At 38.4% G+C, this 25,148-nt stretch overlaps 1 protein-coding gene across 3 annotated transcripts in view; it reads right to left on the reverse strand.

The window, feature by feature from the left end:
* Positions 1–174: 174 nt before the first annotated feature.
* The window catches only part of LOC118424182 (parathyroid hormone 2 receptor-like), a 141,684-nt gene continuing 116,710 nt past the window's right edge, over positions 175–25,148 (reverse strand). For 2 of the 3 annotated variants that reach the window (XM_035832716.1, XM_035832717.1), the window contains 13 exons: positions 24,490–24,600; positions 18,854–18,975; positions 14,512–14,612; positions 12,451–12,640; positions 11,559–11,606; positions 10,197–10,350; positions 9,022–9,082; positions 6,439–6,511; positions 5,474–5,553; positions 3,482–3,526; positions 2,937–3,075; positions 2,722–2,763; positions 175–2,301 (listed from right to left, as the gene is read on the reverse strand). In XM_035832716.1, coding sequence (XP_035688609.1) covers positions 1,807–2,301; positions 2,722–2,763; positions 2,937–3,075; positions 3,482–3,526; positions 5,474–5,553; positions 6,439–6,511; positions 9,022–9,082; positions 10,197–10,350; positions 11,559–11,606; positions 12,451–12,640; positions 14,512–14,612; positions 18,854–18,975; positions 24,490–24,600 — 1,661 coding nt within the window. In that variant the 3' untranslated portion in view covers positions 175–1,806. The remainder of the gene's footprint in view (positions 2,302–2,721; positions 2,764–2,936; positions 3,076–3,481; positions 3,527–5,473; positions 5,554–6,438; positions 6,512–9,021; positions 9,083–10,196; positions 10,351–11,558; positions 11,607–12,450; positions 12,641–14,511; positions 14,613–18,853; positions 18,976–24,489; positions 24,601–25,148) is intronic. The other variant, XM_035832718.1, reaches the window with a different exon arrangement.

A 25,148-nucleotide genomic window follows, 5' to 3' on the forward strand; every position in this document is an offset into this window, starting at 1 on the left:
CTTTTCAAACGTAATACTGACAAACCGACACCTAATCTGTTGTACCAGCAACTGCGTGCCATGTCATTTAAATACGCAACGCTTTGATAAGCAGGCAATAAAACGCAGGCATATTCGGTGCAACGCTATCAATTATGCTAGAAATACGCAACATAGAAACAGCCCATCACTGGGTCATATTTTCTCCACCAATCAGCACGCATGATTCTAACGAAATCAAGTTTAAACTTTGTGACAAGTTTACGTTACTATATAGACATGAGTCATCGGTATGGGAAAATATATTTCTTTAACAGTGACAAATTCCAATTTTGACTCCTGTGCGTATTATTTACGCACGACTTACATATTTAGATCTAACTACAAAAATCAACAACTATGAAACGGATAGATATACAACCACAAAGATACTACATTGTCTTTTACTTCATCCACACAATTACATGTATTACATCTTTAATAACACACATACAATCTTTATCATCTTCTGTATATTTCTTTTTTTTGTGAAGTATACAAGGTACGCGTTCTCTTTTATACATTTACAAAAGGCCAATGCGTTTCAAAATAATTGATGTATGAGTGATTTCAAATATTCTACAACTGAAAGAATACATTCTTATGAGTTTGAAACCACAGTGAAACATTTTGACCGGAGAAAATTTGCAGCATCTTAGATGGTCGTCTTTTCGAGTACAGAAAATAGCTCTGCTTTTATTTTACATTGTGAGATATTGATAGAAACATGCTAGTAAATATCACAATATATTTAGTCAAACGGGTGTATTTACATTGTGTTTGAGACGGGCGATTTGAACTTGCTTCATTGTCACGAATTGATATCTGATTTTTAATTTTCGTGACGCTTTTATTGTGTATCTGTGTGTTTTACATATATATTACGAAGCTATGGTCGAAATATATTTGCCGATGCATTCAAAACATTTTGTCCAAGCTCAATCGTCAAATCAACACTTGTGTAAAAATGTACCCCCTCGTTATTTACAAATGGTTTCGCCCACCGAAGCTGATTGGTCTCTATTTGTGAAAAATTTGAGTGAGTTAACTTTGATTGACAAGCAGACGCGATGGTTAAGCAAACTAAGTACCATTGTAGAGAAGGTGACAGGTCGACAGGTGATGGGCAAGCTTCCATGGAATCCTGGGAAGAGGTCAAGCTGTGAACCGGAAGTGACTATTCCGGAAGTAGTTATTACCTTGTGCATAATGCAAGTGTTGGTGGATATGTTAAAACTTCGTTTCTGAGCACTTCCATATTTACATGCTAATCAAATGTTGTTCTTTCTTTTTTTAAACATTTCATACATTTTTGTACCAGTGACTTTATCATAACAACTCTTTTTACACAAGTCTGTTGAAGTCTTTACAAATATATATTCACAATTCGTTGTTCTCTTGAAGCTTCATCTATAGCTGATTTTGTGACCAATGTAATATTCGAGTCCTCTTTAACTCTATATCGCACTGGAAAGCGCCCATTGGACATCCGGGGTATCTGGACATCCGGGGTATCTGGACATCCAGGTACTAGGACATCCGAGTTCTTCCGTGTCTTGCTGTGACGTCACTGCAAACATACGGGTACCATGTCTCGTCAGGTCCTGAGCTATCGCAGTACCACGCGCCTTTTGGCAACATCTCTCCCTCATCTGCGGTAACAGCCTAACAACTACAACATTCTTTACAACAGCGCTGAATATGTACATTCCCGTTGACGTCCTTATAGTCTTTTTTGTGGTAGACATTTCCAGTTTCGTCACGTATTTACAGATGACACTGAGGTTGTCACAAGACGGTCTCCATTTCGATGACTTCCGGCCCTCGCAGAGCGCTTCTTTCTGTTTGGCTCTCCATATCTTCCCCTTCCTCTTCCTCAACAACGTCATCAGCTCCCTCCTCCGGAATGACGACTCCGTTCACGTTGAAGGCCACTCTCTTTTCCCGCTTTCGGCACTTCTTGGTGATCTCGCTGATGAAGTTCAGAGCGGCCCGCTTGGGGGAGCTGTTCTGCGGTGGGCTCTGCTGGATATCGATCCCATGGTTCATATCGTTCTCCATGAAGTAATCCTGACTGCTCCGCTTGGAGTTGGTGTTGGTGGTGCAGACAGTTCTGACGCTGTGGGTCGTCATGGCAACGCCGTTGCTTTGGGAATGTCCCGATTGGCTGACGCTGTAGTTCTGGGCTGTACTGCAGGTGAGGGGAGAGCACGTGGTGCTGCGATAGCTCAGGTTCCTGCCCAGCTGCCAGCGTTCCCACCGCTTCTGGAACTCCGCTCGCACCTGGAAGATGAACAAGACCAACATTTAAAAAAGAAAATGTCACGGCGACATTGGTTGTATGACAACGAAACAACAAGACTGGCAATGAAAGAAAAACAAGGCGACGGTGATTGTATGACGATGTTAACAGATACAAAACAAACTATCTTTTCATAATATATGAAATACTACATTACTATTATATATGGCCTCTAAAAGCGTTTTCATAAATGTTGATTTGAAAAGAACACGACTTCAGTACCAAGGACAAGATCAAATACGAACTGTCAATAGTATACCTGCATTACTGAAACATTCCGGTAGGTGGCGCTAGTAAGCTATGCTGGGCAGTGAGCACATGTCGACAAACTGACAACCAGGTTAGATATGTGTGTGTGTAAAGGGCATTACGTCTATATATTTGATCAAATGCTAACTCACCTCTCCGTTGAGGAAACAGTACAAGATGGCGACGAAGAAACCCTGGAAAAAGTTAGACGTCAATGAGTCAGTGTCCATGAAAATCCATAACAATTCAAATAAATTCCCTACATTATTTCCTACTTCTAAAACCTTTTGCAAATAAATATTGGTGATTTAGATGTTGCAATGAAGATCTTTTAAACGCTGTTTTATGAAGAAGGAATGTTCCGTACCTGAAATGAGTTGAAGAAAAGGTCGAAGTAAAGTCTGGCTTCGTACGCCACACCTCCGACATTGTCCGGCATGCCCACAAACACGATGTAGTGGACTCCGAACAGCGGGATCAGAACAAGCGTGGACTTGGCCAGTTTCCTGCGAACAGAAATGATTTAAAATGTTTATTGCACAAAAAACTAGCAGAAAATATTCTAAGACATGACGTACGTAATGAAACCTTCTGATACTGGGGCGATACGTACTTTCTGATATGGCGTACGGTATAAAATTTTTGTCACAGGAAAGACATAAGGCACGGGATGCAATGTGATGTTGTTGATAGAGGACGATACAAGCTTTGTGAGACTTGGAATGGTGATACTGTACAAACTTTCTGTGACGGGGGACGATACAAGCCCTCTGTTACCTATGACCTATTCATGTTGTCGTGCCGTGAATTCAGCAGAACATATACGGAAGTTTAGTTTGCATTTGTATTATAACAAATGTTTAATTTACGATTCTACAAGGGAAGGCATTGTTGAACAAGGGTTAAACTCACCAGTTCACGCCTCTTGGCCAGCGACAACAGCAGAAACGCTTTCTCCTAGAACAAGCAAAATAATATTTGAGACAACCGCAGTAGTAGACAAAATCTGTTCGTTTATATTAACTACCGCCATCTTGACAATGTGTTGGAGGAGGGGCGAAAGGTGCTCAAGAACTGTTTCATCTCATTTTGACAGCTTTGTATATCTTTCAAAGTTTTTTATGTTCTTTAAGAAAAGTTGCCAATATGGCCTCGCTCAGTCCACTTGAATCTTCCAGTTGAAAAGCATAAATATATACACCGCGTATATCACAAAATATGACAAAACTGTCAAAAATGCTTGCTTATTCTAGCCAAAATCACCCTCTACGACGGAGTTGTATATTTTCTCTCTCCCGCCTCTGTCTACCGTTTATTTAAAGAATCGTCCGTCTGTGTCCAAGCTAAACATCTTTATTTCCTTTCAGCAAAACATGCCATCAGATTTCCAAAATATAAAGCACTCTGGGGGTCATAGGTCACGGTAAGGAGCATGAACTAAACGGTGCGGTATTTCTAGAGCAAACAAAACTGACCTCAGAAGTACTCTTCTACATTGCTGTACTAGTATGTTTAGAAAACATTACTAAAACATTTCACAGGGCTCTTCTGTAATTTTGCAACATTTTCAAGATCGCATTTAATCATCTTTGTACTATAGTTAACAAAACTATAACATTATACTATGAATACCGAAAATATGCCACCAAAAGCATATGCTGGTATACCAAGGATACCAAAACATCAAACAACCTGAACATAAATAAAGTACATGTATAAGGATTTGACTTGTATGGCAAAAAAAAAAAATAAACAGATACCTGTATCTGACAATAGATAATAAACAATTAGAATGAAAACAAATATTCTAACACTTTGAAAACTAGCAATCAATTGACAATCGTCCACAAACTACCAGAAATGAGAAAAGATAATAATCAAGTCCCCAAAACGGTATCATTTGTTCATATCTCTGACAAGGGCAACACATATTAACTGCACAAAAATAATGTACATTTTTCAACGATGCAATTCAATGCTAAAGCGACTGGTCTGAATAATAAGCCCATTTAGCTCACATAAGAGTTTTAGTTTTCAAAACGACTCAGGGTAATGGGATCTTCTCTACACCAAGGTGAGACTTAAAACACACGTATTTTGTCAACTTCTGACGCGTTAAAAATCCCCACATTGCCTGTGTTATTTCAGATTTCACCTCTTCTGTGAACAGCGCTCTAAGACTAAGCTATTGTCATCAAGTGACCTGGTTTGGCACTAGACAGGCGTTTTACTGGCACTAGGTGACAGGATGTGAAATTTAGCAAAGCACTTAAGCCGACCATTTGAGTTTGTCAGTAAACGGCAAAGCTGTGATAATGCTGTTGAATCGTATTTGTTTCACAACTTTTGAATTTTGATACCTAACTTTAATACAGAATGATAGCGCCGCGATTTTTCTTCAAAGTTACCTTACATTTGAATAACATCGCAATGATAATGATTCATTCAGTCATACATTCATTTATCCATAAATGTACATTTCTTTCTACCGTAGAATGCCGTCGTCTCTGAGCTGTCATTTTCCCAAGCTACGAATGATGTACATTTCTTTCTATTTACACTTCCTTCAATTTATTTTACCAGGGAGACTAGAAAATAAGCAATAATATTAAGCAATTGGCCTGTGTATATCCATTCATTCATTCACCAAATCGTTTGTTTCTTTGTTCGTTTAGTTATTCATTTTTGTTCGTCCATTCAATCGCCCACATTATGATTCATTCATTCATGCAGTCATTCATTTATCCATTCATTGTTCCCTTAACCGTTCATTAAGTCTTTATTTAACTCGTCCATTCGTTTATTCATCCATTCATTCGTTCGGTCGTTTATACGTCTCATCTTTTCGTCATTCCCGCCTTCATCTATTCATTTGGATGTCAAATGTATAAGGATTGAACTCACTGGTCCGCCCCGACAGCAGCGGTCATGCGCAGTTTCTGTACCACGATGCGCAGAATGTTGACGAACAACAAGAAGTTGATCTGGAAAAGACAATATCATATCATAGATTAAAGACTCATACTAATAGTTAAAGCTACCGAAGAAGCATAATTATCTTACCTTCCATAAGAGCTTTAATCATCACTGTTGACATTTATCTACTGGAAACACGTTACATTTAGCTGTTTTCCTGGGGCTAAAGTAATTCTAAAAAGAGAGTGTATTTTTAATCGACGTCTTATTCCTTACGTCTAAAACTTAGTGCGTACATGTAAAATGCTCCTCAAAAGCATTTGACAAAGGCGCCTAGGGAGACTAAGTACAGACTTACCGATCGCTGCGCTGGTACATTTAATTTAGTGATCTATTCAGAATTTTCTGTATGCACTGCGGGTTGCCCGGAAGAACTAACTACTATCAAGGGAGTGGCATTTGAATCAATGCAGGAGATGCATATATAGTACAGTGCTAAACTTTCTTCCAACACAAAGTTTCTTATAATACAAAAGTACATAGGGATCAAATTTTCAACAACAACTGCCACCTTCTTCAGGTTCAACACCGATAACCAATCACGTCAGAACATGAAGTTGTGAGAGCTACGGACCCGTGATCTTATCAACACGTGACCTTGCAGATACGTGTCGTCATTAATTGGTCAAACGTGCCTTGCGCCAGGAAGTTTATAACGCCCACCGTCTCTGTTCAATTGCTGACGACATCAGTATTGATCCTAAAGAAGGCGACAGTGGTCGTTGAAAATTTGATTCATGTGTACTCTTGTGTTGGAAGAAAATTTAGCATTGTACTATCATGATTACAGCCAACACTGAGCCTCCGTGAGACACATGTTTGCATGTAATAGATGAAGAGGTCTGCTACAGCTACGCAGTCTAAATTGTTTTAAAAAAGAAAGTGTAACTGACCAATATGGCGGCCACGATTGGTCCACGGTATATCCATAAGTATCCCGTTGTAGGCTCGCTGTAGTCCCAACACCTAAAATAGCATAGGAATACAAGATTTGTCTGAAAGATAGCCTCATATCATGCACTTGATATTTTGGGACAATGTTCTGTCCTATGGTGTGCATGAATGGTGTGCTAATACTAGTATATTCATGTTCTGTAATAAAAAATGTAATAGATTGGCATCCTTCATGGTCCCGCCGCCATTTTGAAAACCTTCAAAATGGCGGCGGGACCTTGAAGCTGGCCTATTCAAGATGGACGTCGCTCAGGCCCCCTTTCCACTAGACGGCGATCGCGCTGCGCTCTCACTGCGCTCTCACTGCGACCTAAGGAGGATATGTGTAACATTCGCTTTCACACTGGGTATGTCATACAAAACGTAAGAGTGTGACTTAGAAGACAACAAAACACACAAAGTGTAAAAAGATTCGTGTCTTTTCGATACAATTCGTTGAACGAAATGTCAAATTTTAGGTCGCAGAGGAGCGCGGCGAGAGCGCCGTCCTAGTGGAAAGGGGGTGTCAGCGATAGTTGACAGATAGAATTTTAGATATCCACCCAAGAGACTTTGCGATATCAAAAGATCGTCTGAACAGTGATAGTGAATCGTAAAATGACTCGATAATAGAAGACTTACAGAGAGAATAAAATGCCTACAAATAAAATTTCCCCTAAAGTCATCTAAAGATCATAACGTTATATAAGTAAACCAACCGTGTATCATTAAAAGTACTAGTATGTACGTGCCAAAACGCCTACAGCATAGTTGAATCACGCTCTTGTGGCATATCTCAAAGTAAAAGGCGTTTTGACATGGACCATTAACATAGGACCCTTTTTGTCATTGTCATAGAGGATTAGTCACGGCCTATATGCAATGAAAGTCGTTAAAAGCAACATCTATCTTGTCGTCCGGGGCAAGTTCCCATGAAATTAGTTCTTCAAATTTCTACCTTCACCACGAAGTTTATTTTTTAGGTTTCACATGTCTGTCGGTGGCCAGCTTAACTTGAGAAGCTGTGGACGGATTCTAATTATATTTTGTCGGTGGTTTCGGGTAGGGAAAAGAAAGGTCATGTTTAGTAATGTGCCCCCTAGCAGCTTTTTCATGTACTGCAGTAGAACTTATGGTTTGGGATATTCTCGTTGTTATGATTTTTGAGTGGTAAAGAGCTCTTGGGAAAGAGGTAACTGCGATTTTGTCTAGAAAGAGAATTCGAATAACTCAAGAAGGGGTTGACAGATCGTCATGATTTTTGCATGTAGTTATTATCATTTCACAAATATTTCACACCTACGTCTGACATTCCAAAATACACAACAAAGCACAAATCTATATCTTGACACAAAATAATGCTTTCTTGGACAAAAATATCTAACAATTGTATGACAAAAGAAAAATAATTTTTTACGTTTTACTAGATTTTGGCTGTGACTTAGTTCTGAACAAATAGTACAAAAGTAATCAATTATTTACTGATCACAATTTCGGGCTATATCCCAACTGTACACATTTCGTGTGATTTTTGACTATGACGAATACAGTTCCAAGGAACTTACATATCGATGTACCCACCCAACTGTACTGTTGACCCAAGTAAGCGGAATGGTATTGCGTACGAAACATAATTTCAACCATATCTTAGATTTAATACCCCATTAATAAGCTAACCCTTAACACTCTCTTTCCCTTAGGGAATTGACCTCTGAGTAATCTATAGCCTACGAAGTGTATCGTGTAGTTGAATAATTGAGTAAGTGTACATGAACTTGACTCTCTTGTACCCCAATGTGGCGCCAACAGTGACAAACAGAATATCAACTTTGACAGACTTGTAAGTTTCTCTCCACACGCAAGAGTACAGTCAAACCTGTATTAGGGGCCACCTCTACAGAGGGGCCACCTGTCCATAGTGGCCACTTTTTGTCGGTCCCTTGGGTGTTTTATCTACAAGTTACCACCTCTATACAGAGGCCACCTGTCTATACAGTCAAACCTGTATTAGGGGCCACCTCTACAGAGGGGCCACCTGTCCATAGTGGCCACTTTTTGTCGGTCCCTTGGGTGTTTTATCTACAAGTTACCACCTCTATACAGAGGCCACCTGTCTATAGTGGCCAAATTTGTCCGGTCCCTTGAGTGGCCGCTATAGACAGGTTTGACTGCAGTGGCCAAATTTGTCCGGTCCCTTGAGTGGCCGCTATAGACAGGTTTGACTGTATGGCTATCAGACTGGCTTTCACGAGGAAAAGTTCAGCTATAATTTGTAGTATCTGATTTGGATGTGTGTCAAAGTCGCCTAGGAGTTAATACAGTATACATGTATCAAAATTAGTTCCATATATTAGGCTCCGGCTCGAGATGGCTGTTATGAGACTTCTGGCTATCTCGGTTTAACAGTTAATTATACTGATATCGCCGTCTGAATATCGCATGCGATAGATACGTGTATAAGATGAGGGATATAATGGTCTATTTCATTTTACTACAGGATATGTAGTGAAAATGAATTAGAATGAATGCAAAGTTTGAGTTACCCAATATTGTCCAGGTAGGCTCGAACCAGTACCCACGGGATCACAAAGGTGAGTGGAAACCCTGAAGAATAACGAAACATAAAAATCAAAATCAAAACATATCATCATAAGAACTTGAAAGGGTTTTTAGAATTTCAACAAAATCTGTAACTAGTATTATTCAATGCCACGTAGTCTTATATACAGCATTTTTGTTTTCTAGAATAATTGTTGTTAAGTAATACACATTGTCAATTGTTGTATCGTATCCTATTTGTGTGCAATGAAGTTATCATCTAGATGGTGTCTCGCAGTTGGTTCCTGAACAATTATGAAACATGCAATTAAATACGTCTTTCAATTTTATCATAGACATAGAACTTTATTGCACGACATTTGTACATGGTACAATGTATAACAACAACTATTACACAAAGTACAAAATAGGTGTATCATAAACTCTATTTTTTACAATACGCCGTTAAGCCAGTTTTCCCATCTGAATTAGTTGTATATATGGTAGCTTGGCGCGCCTCACAGAATAATAATTCAGTATTCTGTCACTGCACGTACGTATAATCTCGTCTGATAGATAAGAGATCTTCAAATTTACCGTCGACAGTAAATATACATTAGTCCGTACCACTCTTATGCACTAATGGACCCTCTCATACTTACGTTAAGTGGCTATTGATGTAAAGGCATTAAACCCAGCGGCGGTAAAGTAAGTATTAATCGTATTTCACATACTCTTCTACTTTTAACCGTCAAGGGTAATGAAATTCAAATTACGATGACAGTGAATAGTATCCTATTAGCTTTTATCTGAAACCTTCATCAAGCTCTAAGCTATGGACTCCTATGAATGAGCACACTCATTGGAGATAAAGTTAATATCAGGGTTTTCAGCAGAGCGCTTTCACGTGTTGTTGATGCTGTGCCCGCCGCCATCTTGGTGTCTTCATTTGCATTATAAGATATCATGGTTCAGGCATTCCTGTATCATTCAAAGGTACCCTGATCCACTTAAATACTAGTAGTAATCAGGTTCAAGTATCTTATCTATAAAAAGAAGAGAATATCATTGCAATACTTTGAAAACGTTCCGAACTATGATCCGTTAAAATGCAAATAGGGACGCCAATATGGCCACTGACACTTGATGCGGAAATTGAATAAAAACGGCCAATGCGTACCCCATCCGATTGCGATGAACCACCGCAAGAACTTCTTTTCTGAGAAGACTGAGATGAAGATGAGGTTGTGGAGGTACAGTCCCTCCACCAGAACCCAGTAGTAGTTGGTTGCCATGAAGTACATGAATAGGGACATGGCCAGCTTACAGGTCCACTGGAAATGTTGAAAACAGAACAATGACACAAAACAAAACAAAACTTCCCACATTCACAAACAGGTTTTCCTTGGAGAAGTGATATGGAATCTGTTGAAGAAAGTTTGTAGTGAATGATAAGACCTCCTTTCAACTAGACGGCGATCGCGCTTTGCACTCATTCACTGCGACATAACCTTCGATTTCATACTGGTTATATGTCATGCAAAACACACAAGTGTTCCTGAAAAGACAACAAAAGCTGCAAAATGTAAGACGTCTTGTTTTCTTAATACAATTCGTTAAGTGATCTGTCAAATTTTAGGTCGCACATAGAGCGCGGCGAGAGCGCCATCCTTATACCCGGCCCCCCTCACATTAGGCGAAAATCGATCGGACGACGAGTCTGCGAGCTCTAAATTACGAGGAGGCATGACCCTGACGGGAAGGGAGGGAGCTCTGCCATTTCTTCGTCGGCAGCAGGGTCATTCCTCCTCTTAATTTAGAGCTCGCAGACACGTCGTCCGATCGATTTTCGCCTAATGTGAGGGGGGGGTATAATGGAAAGGGGGTACAACCAACATAAATCTTTTACCAAAATGAATGACATGCATCGGTTAGTTGACAGACAGAAGAATAGACGCACTATGGCCTAGGCCGCCATTGCCAACGTACAACTCAACACTCCAACGCTACATCTTGATTCCTTCTGTGGTTCCGTAGTAAACCCTTGAGCCATGCATGTATATGTGCAGGAGAAAAATAAGTTATATATGAGGTGCCACGTGCAACAAAATGGTTGTGATACATTAGTGAGGTGACAAACAGTGCTAGTAGACTAATCACATAATACAAATATTATGACAGGGAATTTGACCCAGCACAACAGTCATAACTCTGCGTCATTACCCTCTTCGAAGAAGCAACTCGCGTGACGTCATCGCTATGTTCGCCGCCATATTGGTGTCTCCATTTGCATTGCAATGAATCATAGCTCAAATGTTTACGGGCATCTTCTGATGCCCTAAAACACGTTAAAATGTCCACAGCTCAAAGATTAGAATACGAGAAGTATATATCAGATACTGTGTGCACTTGAGCTACGATCCAGTGAAATACAAATAGGGACACCAAGATGGCCGCCATCACCAGCGTTCTAAGAATACACCTCAGGAAGAGAGTAACACGAAGAGTGGACACGTGTAAGTAGTTAGGTGCTGGATCTCACCGCATACTTAGAACCATCCATAAATATTCTGTGAAGGTCGTTGTCCGTCTTTGAAGCGGGCAGAAAAGGAGGAAAAAATACAAAGCACCGTAGAGAACAAACGTATCATTCATGTTAGTGTGGCTCATGCTGTGGACTCTGTTTGAAGCGCTGTGTATAAAGCTGGCAATTCACTGGACTGCGCAAAATGGCACAAGTCTTTCCTAAAACGATGATTCTAAAATTGCAATTTTTCAGATAGGCGCTGATTGGCACAAAATGGCACCATTCATGTATTTAGTGGTAGCTTACGCATCTTGTGCCAAGAACCATTATTAAGCTGCAAATCTCTTTTTGATACATGTTGATAATTGTATAATTTTTTCTTTCTTTTAAATTTGGCACAATGTCCTAATGCCAGTCCAGTGTGGTGCCTGCTTTTGTAATTTTGAGCAGATACATGGCTGTTAGTTGAAGTCGAAATAAATCACCGCATGCAGTTGATCAAATGTAAATTAGCGGTAGTAACTCATTTACAACTTTGCAAATATTGAAACAAGCAGCTCATATCATGTAAACCATTGAAGTTTTTGCGTTGAACATGTAAATCAGAATTATTAACTTTAACCTGATACAAGGAATAGTATATCTTGTAGCTGCCTCTTCATAACAAACTTAAAATTCCGAAGAAAGCATCTGCATTTCGTCGAATGCAAAGTACTTGTTTTTTTTGTATTGAATATTAATTCTAAATGTTTACAGGACCATTAACTATGGTGTATGAGAGTACATATATTGTGATGATCCTTTTTACTGCGCATGTTGCCATCATTGAAAATGTGTGTGTGTGTGTGTGTGTTTGTGTTTGTTTGTTTCTTTGTTTGCTCTTTTGCTTGTGTGTGCATTCTCTCACCGTATTTCTCTGTCCATGATCTATGTTCAAGGGTCCACCCAGCTGTTCCGGAAGGGTTGAGTCTACGTCATTGACGTCAATGGCGTCGTCCGAGTACAGCACGGCATCCTTCACCAGAACAAAGATGGCGCGCAGGATGAAGGACACGAACAGGTGCATGTGCACGTAGTTACGAGTGCAGTGGAGGCGTCTGGAAAATAGGAAAGCCAAAGTTAGATTTAATGCCAGGAAAACGCGGGAAGAATCTTGGAATATAAGCAGTCATTGGGTGGCCAATGCAGAGAATGTTAAATCCCCGTAACAGCAAGAAATAGTGAATTCAGATTTGGCCCCCTAAAGACTCAGGTTAGGGACTGCAGGTACCTTTTCGCTGGAAATTTTGAAATAACTCAAAAAGAGGTTGATGGATCGATTGTCAGAACTTTTGACAAGTAGCTTGGTTGTAGTCTGAGTATCACCCTAGTTTGCAATTGTTGGTGAGGGGGGGGGGGGGTTGGAAGCCCCAGTAGTATGACACTCAACCTAACTTGATTGAAGATTGACATAATGGAAACATTTTGTGAGGGAAGATTGTTGCTAGGTTTCCTTGAAATTTTTCTTGACAAAAATACGACACTGTGGATTTCAAAGGTATGCACGTAGTCAAAATAGCTGCCAACGAAATACACTACCACAAAAAATCCCTATTCCTATCAAAGAGATATTTAGGCTTTTACAATAGCACATGAATAATGTATCTATCGAAATGGAAAAGAGCGTATGTTTTTGTGGGTAACTAGGTCATAGCTTTCGTTGAATTAAACAAGAAGAAAGGTGCAAACAGTGACCTGAAGGTCTAATGTTTTGATAAATTGTCCAATGACCGTATCAGTAGACACACTATTTTGTTTGTGTGTGTTGACCTGTTTAAAACTGCAGTAACCTTCAGATGTCCTTCAGTCACACTACCCGTATGGCTAACTTCTGTAGTCCGTTTCAGCAAAGAAAATTACCGAAGGTGTCCCTTTGCAAAACAAGCTTGCAAACAGTTTGTTTTGCACTGACCACAACAGTTCAAACGGACAATGTTCCCTTTTATAGAACCTCTACCCCCATGGTGTGTTAAATGCCGTTTCTGGCAAATGAATGTAGTTCAGGCGTATAGGGATAAGCTGGTTAAACATGTAGCGAAATAGGTCGTCTTTTTGTTCGTCCCTACCACCTCATGTAACCATGATCTGTTGGTATTGTACGCAGCAAATGGTGTAACGTTTTGCGCACGCACCCTGAGGGTCGTTACCTTCACTTAATCCCTGCTTTTAAAGGTGCAGCAGTCTAGGGACTAAAAAAATACAATTGGCGACCTTAGGGGGGACTTAAAGTCTTTAGGTGAATGGTAACACGAGAAAGTATCAGTCTTGCTCAATCTATGGACAAAAACAAACTACTAAAATGCCAGCGAGTGGTACATTTGGAGTTATTCTTGCATAGAGCATTGCCACTTAAAAGATTGCTTGGGATAAATTATTGCAATACCACTCTGTTTTGGTAACCGTTAGGCCACATGGTTGTGCAAACACTAGTACCACAGTGGCTAAGTCTAAATGGGATTTAAAAACGTAAAAAATAGGGTTGGACAAGGCCAAAAGCCCTTTTGTCCATAGCAAGTGAAAGTGCTGATCGGGAAAGTGCATGACTGTCCTACCCAACTTGTCCGATCGGCAAGTAAGATTTTTCCATTGAGTGCGATTTTGATATTATATACTTGTTACTTTTTACTTTTTACATCGAAATTGGTGAACATAGAAATATAGAGGCAATCATAAGAATTCCATTGCTGGAAGTAAAAATTATAACAGTGACATTTGAATTTTGGGCAAATGAAAAAATGATTCGGGCACGTAATTTTTTATGTGCTTGCCCGATAGGACAAGTGAGTTTTTATTGAGAAAACTTGTCCAACCCTGTTGACGTATAAGAAGCACTCACAATGACGATCAAAACCGATCGCCTTAGATTTTTTCTTAATTATCAGTCTTTTTGAGATCATTAGGAAAAGGCAAGCACTATCAAAGTACTTACTTGAAGTAGACAAGGATGGCCAGCGCTACAGTCAGGGACGCCAAAGAGAAGGAATACCCAACAGTATACAGCTTCGTCACCTTCTCAAACAGCGAATCAGGCTGAAACCAAATTACAAAACAAGTGTTAAAGACCAATTATCATTCTCTAAAACCTATACTTCAACAGGATTCTATTCTTGATTTTTCCATTATACATAAGAGTTTGGAGAAGAAGACTTAGTGCTGTTGCAACTAGCCATCAACATTTGGTACATAAAGTGTTTATATAGGAGTACCACTGGTGAATGAAATAGGAGCACGCAATACTTCTGGAATATTTACCAAACAGCATATAGATCCATGAAGTATTTGCACGTGACGTCACACAAAACAGCCGTCATGTTGGTGCGGTGAGTAGATCCAAGATGGCGACTGATAATCGATATTGTTATAAGAAAGAGAGTGTACTTTTTCTCTGACTATGCTGCGTTTTCCTCCGAATATGCGTACAAAAATGTGGATATAACGTGGTTCAGGATAATGAGTTGCCATAGATAAATCGCGAATTTCTTTAAACTACCAAAATGGCGAATGACACCAACATGGTGGACGGTTATGGACCACGTGACTGCAAACACCTCATATAATTGGTTTTGGACACATCAATGGTTAGTGAGTGCAAGGCCGCGTATGAGTGGCAAAGCAGTGTCAGCTAGCGCTATAAGTGCAACAACGCAAGGGGACACCATAGCGTATGAATGTTATTATGACAGCCTGTGCAAAGATGAAGTTTTCTCTCCCAACACACACAAGTGTTAAGCTGACGATCACAAAGGTATTCTAAGGAGGAAAAAGCAGTGCGGCGTCTACGAGCAGACTAGCTACATAGCGCTGGGGGTTGCAATACACTGTGCATCACATAATATGTTAGGTATGAGATGACGTTTTGTGTTTACATACACAAAAACTGGCAAAAAGGTAAAACCTTGTAGTGTGATTTGAACCAATGGGTATATTATACCATAACGTTAAAGGAGTCCTAAACTCCAGAGGGGAGTGTTATTTTCCAATAGATTATGTATCAATGAATACACAATCAGTGTCTTTTTCTTCATAATTTCACTTGTGGTAAAATGCACAACGTGTGTTTGTACAACAATATGAGACTCACTAAACCCATGCAGACCCTACCCATGTATTTCCTATACGTATAGACACTTTCTTCATCATGCATATTTTCGGCATAAATGAGAGGCGATGTTCACATCAAGAAAGCCAATTGTTCACGAAATATCAAAGAACGCATAACAAGACGAGAGTTTAAGTTCGCCCCTCAAATTGGTTTCGTAAGCTACCTTTTGTCAGGCTTTGTCAGACACATTGTATTCAGCCATAGGCTGACACTAATTAATTTAATAAAAGAGTACTTGGGGAGTTTAGTACAATACTGAATGCTTTTTGATGTACGCGAGATTAGTGGTTACTTTATCGCATAATGTGAAGTAGTATGCATTTTTTAGTTCCTAAAATTGATATCTATCAGAAAATAACACTCTCTTCTGGAGTTTAGGACTCCTTTAAAAGTAACCCTATATGTAGGATATGTGAACTCTCTAGGTAAGGTTATAACGGGATATTGCTGAAAAGAGATAGTGTATCCAACGACACAGATGGTATCATGGTAATAGTAAAAACTGCAAAAAAATGTATGGATAATCTTAGAACCTAACCGCGTATTGAAGAAAAAGGGCACTAATTTAACTTGGCTGCGAAGGCCTAAAGTTGACATTGTGCATTGAGTTATCAATAGAATATATTTTTGTATGAATGAGTAAGATACCTTTCACGGATATTCTATGCAAGGTATATGGTTTATCTATTGTCAGGATACACAATGCACAAAAATCTATCCTTTTGTAGAAGACGTTTTCCTGATAACCACAATTTTTCTAAGAGAAAAAAAAACAATGAATAGAATTTTTGTCATACCGTTTAGCTATTCTAACCAGAATTATCTTACCATTTCGTAACTAGGTGTAAAATTTAAGAAATTACAAAAAAGGGTATCATCGATATAGTAACACTGCGAGAAATCTTTTGATTTAAAAAAAAAACATGTTGGTAGGGCTTCTTGATGGAAGGAACAACATTGCATGTCGATCGAACAACATTGCATGAAATGTTGTAACAATATCTCGATTGAGGACAAAAATCTGGCAGTCCAGAGTGTGCGATGTTGAAAAATTGGTCCAATATTCAAAGGACGCCATATTTCATTTCAAAGCAGGGTTCTGTGTGGGGTAGGTCCGACACGAATGGATGAGAGAGAGATATCACGTGATGAGGAACATGTACCCAGGAGGCAATGCGTGGTTGGTCAGGTGATCACACGGACGGTTTTGGACACTGCGACACTTTTTCCCACAACTTACCCCGTATGTTTCCTACCATTCCAAGATAGGCAGAGAGCAGAGTGTTGTAAAGAAGGGAAAACGTAAATAAAGCCTTAAGCATCTACATATTCAGGTCATTTCTACAAATGTTGCTTAGAGAAAAAGGATAGCAGGAGAGGGGGCGAAGGATAGAATCTTATAGAATTGCTTCTCATCAATTTTAAAATAACTCAATAAACTCAACTACAAACCACGAACACGAATTCACAACTGTACCAAATACACTGTATATATAGAGAGAGAATTTTCAGCTTCAAGCCTGTGAAAATTTAAAAGTAGTATCTATAATTGCTTGTGACACATACCAGTCATAGATAAAGATATTATGTTAACAAAAGATCAAATCAACGTATTCACTTGCCAGGAATACCCACATCCATTAATGTGTAGATACGTGTTACCACCTACCGACACAATATATGCTCGGGATAAAATGAGATAATTAGTTTGGAATAATGCCATATTTTGCTATCATACACGAATGATTAAAGATCCGTATCCTGGTCCAACGCTGCAGGTTCACAACAGCCCTGTGGAGAATTATGATTAATTTTGTGTATAGTTTCGTTAGTTATCCTTATAATTGTGAAGATGAAATCAATGAGTAGTCAAATATGCAGGCAAATATGAACATGAAGTATTAAAGTGACCATAGCCGGTACTCGGTACCGAACGCGTATATAATCACAACAACAGATGAAGGACAAAAAAGATATATTACAGGTCTATAATAAACACAATAATAGAATTACAAATTGCACACACGAACATGATTCAAACGTGTTTCAGTTAAGCTAGAAGTTTGACAGTAGGTCACTAAGTATATTCCATAGGAGAACTTTTAAACAAAATGGCATTTCTTTTTTTGGTAGTCCTCTCAAACTAAAACTTTACTAATATTTGAAGGTGTGCAGCAATTTCTAAAACAATAACAAGAAAGTGAATAGAGTCCATTCCAAGTCACCATGCGAGTTTTTAGGTGATATTTGTAATTAGTCTGAATTATTTTGAATAAAAGAATATCTGAGCCACAATAATTAAATTCTTTTAAAAAAAATTGACTAAGAAAATACTCATCTTTTTTAATTCATTTGAATATTTTAGAAATATTTTGAAAAACTGTACAAAAATATCTTTATTTAGAAGAATTGTGAAACTTCTGCGTGAATATTTCACATTTACAAATATTTACAAATATTTGTAAACTTTGCCAAATGGTGAAATTAGTTTATTGCCCCCATAAAAGTAAGCCCTATTGTTGCATCTGTATATTTATAGATTTCACTGCTGGGCACTGGTGGATCCTTTGTGGTGGGCCATTGTTGCTTGGCACCCAACCATACTTTGCAAGGATGTGTGAATTGCTATCTTCCCAGCCCACTGAACCATTTACAAAAAATGCGAGAAAATGGTAAATAATGGTAAAATGCAGTTATCATTATTTAGAAACCATTAGAAGTATCCAATTCCATACCATGAATATTTCCAAAGTTTTACAGGACCAGGGAAATACTTATAAAGTTCAAATAGTTTTAAAAATATTTCTGAATTATCAAATGACATATAATTACAAAACTTTAAAATCAATTCTAAACAATGGCAACAAACATCCGCACGGTGTCTTGAAATTGACTCTATATACTTCTTAGAATAAAGCAAAACGTTTAAATCACTCCTCTGTTGAAACAGAGAAATTAGTTGATGAACAGAAATTAAACATATGTGAACTGTGTGAAAGCACTACACACCGTAATGTCAAGAGAAAAATTTATTGTACATTACAGATCGTGCGATATTCTCAGGTTTTCGCAAGTTGGGGCGTGGATTTGGATCCCACATCTGACACCATGTTGTATCTTGTTTTCAGTCATTTCCTAAGTACTCAAATAGTAAAGTGAACGTTCTTACGTTTATGAGAGACGGTAGATCAGGTAGATACTTGCTGCACTCCGTGTAGTTGGCGTAGGTCTTGTTGGTGTGAGGGCTGACCAACCACTCTCCGTCTGGACCACACTCACGGAAAGCATATCCTGTGGGCCACAAAATAAATGTTGGGCTGGAAATATTGAACTGTTCGGAAATCTAACCATATCTACGACTGTACAAGAAAATAGATCAATCCAATACAACATAGACGCTTGTGTTTAATTCCCTAAAAAAAGTAGCATTTGCTAAACATTTGTATAATTGTATATTATGTCATAAAGCTCATTCTCAAGAACAAATTAGCAAAAGTATCACAACAAATCAAAAAGCAAAATGGAACAGAAACTATCCGAAAGATGGAAAAATGAATTGTCATCAAATACTAGCAAATAAAATACCAGACTGAGAGCTAACGTATCAGAAGCTAAATGAGCTAAACCTATATTTTCCATTAACGTATATATAATCAGTATTCAATAATGACATATCAGACTTGGTGTAGAAAATTCTTTCATATACATTGTGTTGTCGACTCTGACCTAGAACTGTTTAAAGGCACTTGCTAGTTGTCATCATTTAATATGGAATATTTTGATTATTTTCAGCGATTTGTTCCGTCGTGTTCCTAACAGTTAAAAGCAGACATTCACGGCAGGCATTTTGTCGCCAGTGTTTGGGTTTTACTTTCATTCTGCCAGATCTCTAAGTGATGAATGAAGAAACCATGACATAAACGTCTAAACTTTGCAAGTACCTCAAGGTCACGAACAAAACATATTAACACTGACCCATGAAGCACATTGAGATTGACTTACGACGGGATCACAACGATGAGGACGGGGATATGCCTCTTCTATTTTAGGTCCCATAAATCGCCCTACAAAGAAGCTTCATTAGCCACGTTGGCACCAGTAGTTACGGTTGATCGGCACAGACGTTTTCTGGATTCTTCTACGGCTGCATTTCTCATTAGTAGCAGTTATAGTCCACGCGCGCCCACCCATCACGAAATGATTGAGCGTGGAGGTTTGAAACGGCCGATGCATTGTCGTAAAGGGATTAGTGTAAAGGTCTTGTAAAGATACAATTTACATTTTATATACACAGTTTAAAACGTCAAAAGTGCATGGCATCGGAAACAGTAGGTATAGTTGGCACGCGTCCACCCTTCACAAAATGATTGAGCGTGGAGGAACAGAACATTGATGCATCGTCGTAAAGGGATTAGCGTAAAAGTCTCGGAAAGATACAATTTACATTTCATATACACAATCTGCAATGTGAAAAGTTCATTCATTAAATTAACTCCACACGCGCCCACCCATCAAGAAATGATTAAGCGTGGTAGATATTTAAGAACATTGATACATTATCGTAAAGTTATTAGCGTAAATGTCTCGCAAAGACACATTTTACATTTCATATACACAGTTTAAGATGTAAAAAGTGTATGGCTGCATGGAATGCATAACCTCTCATAAACAGTCGTTATAGTTGAAAGTTGGAACATTTGACGAAGTGTCGTAAAATGATTAGCGTAAAGGTCTTGTTATGTTCAATTTCATACAGTAAAGGTCTTGTTCAGATACAATTTGTACTTCATACAGTAAATCTGCCGTACACATAAAATTTACAGATCACATGCTAAAGGCCTCGTAAAGATACAATTTACATTTCATGCACTAAATGTCCCGTAAAGATACAATTTGTACTTAAAGGTGTCGCACAGATAAGAGATTCACTTTTTAAGGTCTCGTAAAGATACAACTTTAATTTTATACACTAAAGGCCTCGTATAGATACAATTTATACTTAATATAGTACAAAGTCTCGTAAAATTTAAACTTCATTTACTAAAGCTCTCGTAAAGAAACTATGTTAAGAAGAAAGAATTTATATTTCATACGTACAGAGCCCAAATGCATCCTATATTCTTCTTTGCTACTGGCATATGTATTCTATACACAGGGGGGGGGGGGGTTCTGACAAGTTCAAGCAAGGTCATCATTGTTATAGTTTACTTTTTAGCGAGTAAAAACTGAGTTTTGAGGATGGCAGCCGTACGGTTTATGTCTTTTAGTGTCATGACCTCACTTAGGTTCAAGCTCCAAACACGTTTTAAAGGTGTTTACGCTATGGCCGTTTGTCAAACTTTAGGGTAGAGTCAAACCGTTTGACCTACGTACAAATGGAGACGAATAGAGGGCTGTATGGCTCCGATGACCTAAGCGTACAGTTGGCTACGATAAAACAGGGTGTATTGACCGTGTAGTGAATACAGATCGGTATTCATATTTCATCCATGTGTATTTGTACGAGATGCAATAAATTGTAAAGCTTTAGGGCTTAGGGGAAAGTTATATACAGCCATTAGAGATTGTAACACATAGTGTCTTGGTTCCTTTTCCATTTAGACTAGTTTAAAATCATTGTATAAGTTTAGTTTTTTCCTCTGCATCCATAAGGCCATATGTGGTCCTCTTGTGCATTTAGCCCTCGGGCATAAATATGCAATAAAGATTATCATATATAAAGTATAAGCCCTTAATAATTTTTTTTCAAAAATTCAAAACATTGTGGTCATTCATTTGCAGTTGACACTCGGTAAGGTAAGGTTCAAGGGAAAGTGAAAAACAATTGAGCTGCGACCTGAGGGGTGCGGGTCAACTTGCTCAACTGAAAGTGAGATGTCCACTTCCTGCCAGTTGGAATACATAGGAAATCCTCATCAAAAACTTTTGGCAACTTTTTGTCAGGGCATGTGGAACTCGACCCACAAATCTCTCATCACGTGTAGAGTTCACCCTTGTTTTCCCGAACACTTAAACAATGGCATAGTAAAGTTGACTAAAGAGTAAAGTAATGACCACAATGCCAATGATTTAAAAAATGTTGGATATTCATGTCTGTGCTCCAATATTCGAGTTGTCCACATTATTTCTAGTTGAGGTAGAGAACGTATACTTAGCAGCTTATTTAAAAAATATGGCCAGAAAAAAAGTATTTTGTTTTCCATAGAAGACTAAATCGTTAATCATTGGAGAGCTCAATGTGAATGATTACTTATGTCTGAAAACCCTGATAACGAAATCATCCGTTAAATATCATATTTTTGGTCTCCATTTGGCAGGCGGTATGATATTTTGACACACACCATTTTTGACATTAGGTTTATGGTGCAACATAGCTTAAACACCATGTAAAGTGCTTAACGTAAATGACACAGCAAGCTATTAACTTATATCTACGTATACCATATATATAGCCTATTATTTCTACAATTGACTTAAACAATGACAAATCGTAAATGTTTCGGATTCAGGTGGTCGTGTAAGCATTGCCATGTAGACTGAACCAAATACAATTTATTTGATCAAATCCATATATCATCATCCCGTAGTACCATTTTTTTGGAGTAATATATATTTTTGAGTCGAAGGGTATACACTGAATGATAAACTTCAATCTTGACCGTAATTGTGTCTAGTGAAGATATACAGTACGTTGACAATGTTTGTCTTTATTTGGCTTATATTTGATCATTTACGATATACTAGATCACCCAATAAAAGGCGTTAATATATCTTTATTACTCGTTGGAAGATAATCATTATTGTAATATAGAGGAAAATTACAAAAGAAAGTAATACTCTAGTTCAAATTGCCTAAAAATTGGAGTGTAAATGATTACATAGATGTCTTCTGAATCTTTTCTTTGGTTCTCGAGGGAGTGGTATTAATAGATTCTGAAATGACTTACTCTTTCCATTAAGTTTCCAAAGATGGGCTCATTTCAACAAAATGAATTCGTGCGTTAATAAGACTCTAACGAGTCCATAATAGTACTTTACATGCACAGTTAGTACATGCTGGGTTTATCTGTGGTAATTAGTTTCGAATCTACTAAGCCCCCAGGCATACGCGAAGAAAAATCTTTAGATTTATCTCATTATCTTTTGTCGCCTTGGTGGAATTTGTAATTACCATTCAATCAATAACAAAGCGTACCTCTCTATATTAGTATAACTCAATTTAATTATGATCACGATTCAGACGGTTACGTCTGAATGCAGACTATAAATGAGATGTCTCGGCAAAAGATGAATGGTTCATTGTTTGTTTTCCTTCATGTTTAAATCGTGCTTTTTGTCCGTTGGAAAACATGACTTTGAAATAGGGATATCTAGTAATCTGTATAGTACGAATGACACGCAAATCTGTCATTATTTTGCACACTTTTGACAATTAGCAATTTTCGGTAATCAAAAAATAGATACAATGTATAAGCATTCGAAAGAATAATGAATTCCATATGTACTTGTGGCACTGCTTGGTTAACAAGATTATATTAAAAACAATACAATACACATTTGAAAAATTAAAAAGCAAACCTAAGTTATCAAAGAACAAAAGCGATAAAAAACAAATCTATGTTATCACAAAAACATCTATCTATCTATGTATGCATCTATCTATCTATCTATCTATCTATCTATCTATCTATCTATCGATCTATCTATCGATCTATCTATCGATCTATCAATGTAACTATCTAAGTTAGCTATCCATCTATATATTTGTCTATCAAACATTGTTTTCTTGAAATGACATGAGTTGAACTCGAATGTTATATACGTGTGGTATTAAAATTTCAAAGGCCTGTCTCGTATATGAGCGATGGATGTACACGCGTAGATAAGTATAATTCATTGTGATCGCTTACGAAGATTTATCTAGGATCAAACGGTAGCTTTTCAACCGTCGATTCAAACTGCCTGCATCAATGACTACGTCTTATGGGACGTTGATGGATAGGAAAATTCCATCCACCAGGCGCCATTTTCATCTTTCATCGGCGACGTAACTGCATTTCCATCGTATAAGGGATTTATGAACACGTTGTCCTTGAATCTGGTAAGCTTGTAAGGATTTGTTGGATCATGTTCATCTTGCTGGGTTTGACGTCTGAATTTCTGCATGACGGCAACTGCGGCATTGCTCTTTGTCAAGTTCGTGACCATGAACGCTGGAATCCGTTTTGTTGTGACGTTGTAAAATGACATAAAGATGGAGACCTTTTGGACTCCGTGACGAAAATCATTGACCTCAACCGGGGTTAATGTTTTTGTCTCAGTTTGTGTTTTCACGCCTATAACTGTAGATGCTTTTGATGGATTTGTTTAAAACTTGGAAAGTGGGTAGTTATTGAGGCCTAAATGCAATGGCCCACATGTTTATTTGGGGCATCGTAGTAGTATCATCAAGTGATCGATGCAGAATCACCCCCATTTTGAAATAAGTGTGGTACAATCCATAACAATCTGTTTGTTGCTGACTGGAGCTAAATTGCTACTCACTGATTGGACCCTAATATGGCCAACACTTTACATCGGTGGGGACCTTGCCAAATGAATGGTCTCGTCTGTGGCAACTTTTGGGACGTGACGTCAGAGTCACGTGACTACAGTAAGGGCTAGTAAGAGCCTGTGTCGCCCCCCGTCTCTGTTCCAAGTCGGACGTTCAGCTCGGCGGTGATTGATTGACTGGGGGATTAAGTGATTGATTCATTGATTGACTGATTGGTTCATTGATTGATTGATTGATTGATTGACGCTTACCTCTGTGGTTGAAGTCGTGCACGTATTTCGGACACGGCACTCGTACGGACCTGTTGGGTTTGCTGTACGGCCAGCAAATCAGTGCGTCCCATGATTGGTTGCAGTAAGGTCCTGCAGGAAATACAATCATCTGTTACATCTTTCAACAAGAGACAACAATCTGTTAAGACTTAAGTCTACATCACATGTTACTTATAGAAGCGATCTACCACCCAAATGTCGAATCCATAGCATGTCCAGGACAAAAGATACATATAACCGGAGGTTCTGCTGCAGTGCCAATGTCAAACACCAGGAACCCCGAATCGACCTCAATTCAAGTCTTTCAAACATCTACCAAGTTGAACATACCAAACATTGTCACTGATCGTCCAGAGGTTCTTGAGTTGTTGCTGATCACATAGTTTGGAATCACAGACAGATATAGCAACACAAAAAAATCATACAAACACACTATCATCAATACCTCCTTCTTCCGTAATTATATTGACCCGTGCATATATGCAATTTAAGAATTTGACTACCTAACTATGATAGCGAGTAAATAATTTTACAGTAGATTATCATTAAGCCAAGCGGTGAAGCCCATGGTATTACGCTTCGCTCACTCGGTGGGTTATAAAAAAGCTATAGGTTACCACTACGTGTTATAGACAGTT

The sequence above is a fragment of the Branchiostoma floridae genome, chromosome 10, assembly GCF_000003815.2.
Source record: "Branchiostoma floridae strain S238N-H82 chromosome 10, Bfl_VNyyK, whole genome shotgun sequence".
Taxonomy (NCBI): domain Eukaryota; kingdom Metazoa; phylum Chordata; class Leptocardii; order Amphioxiformes; family Branchiostomatidae; genus Branchiostoma; species Branchiostoma floridae.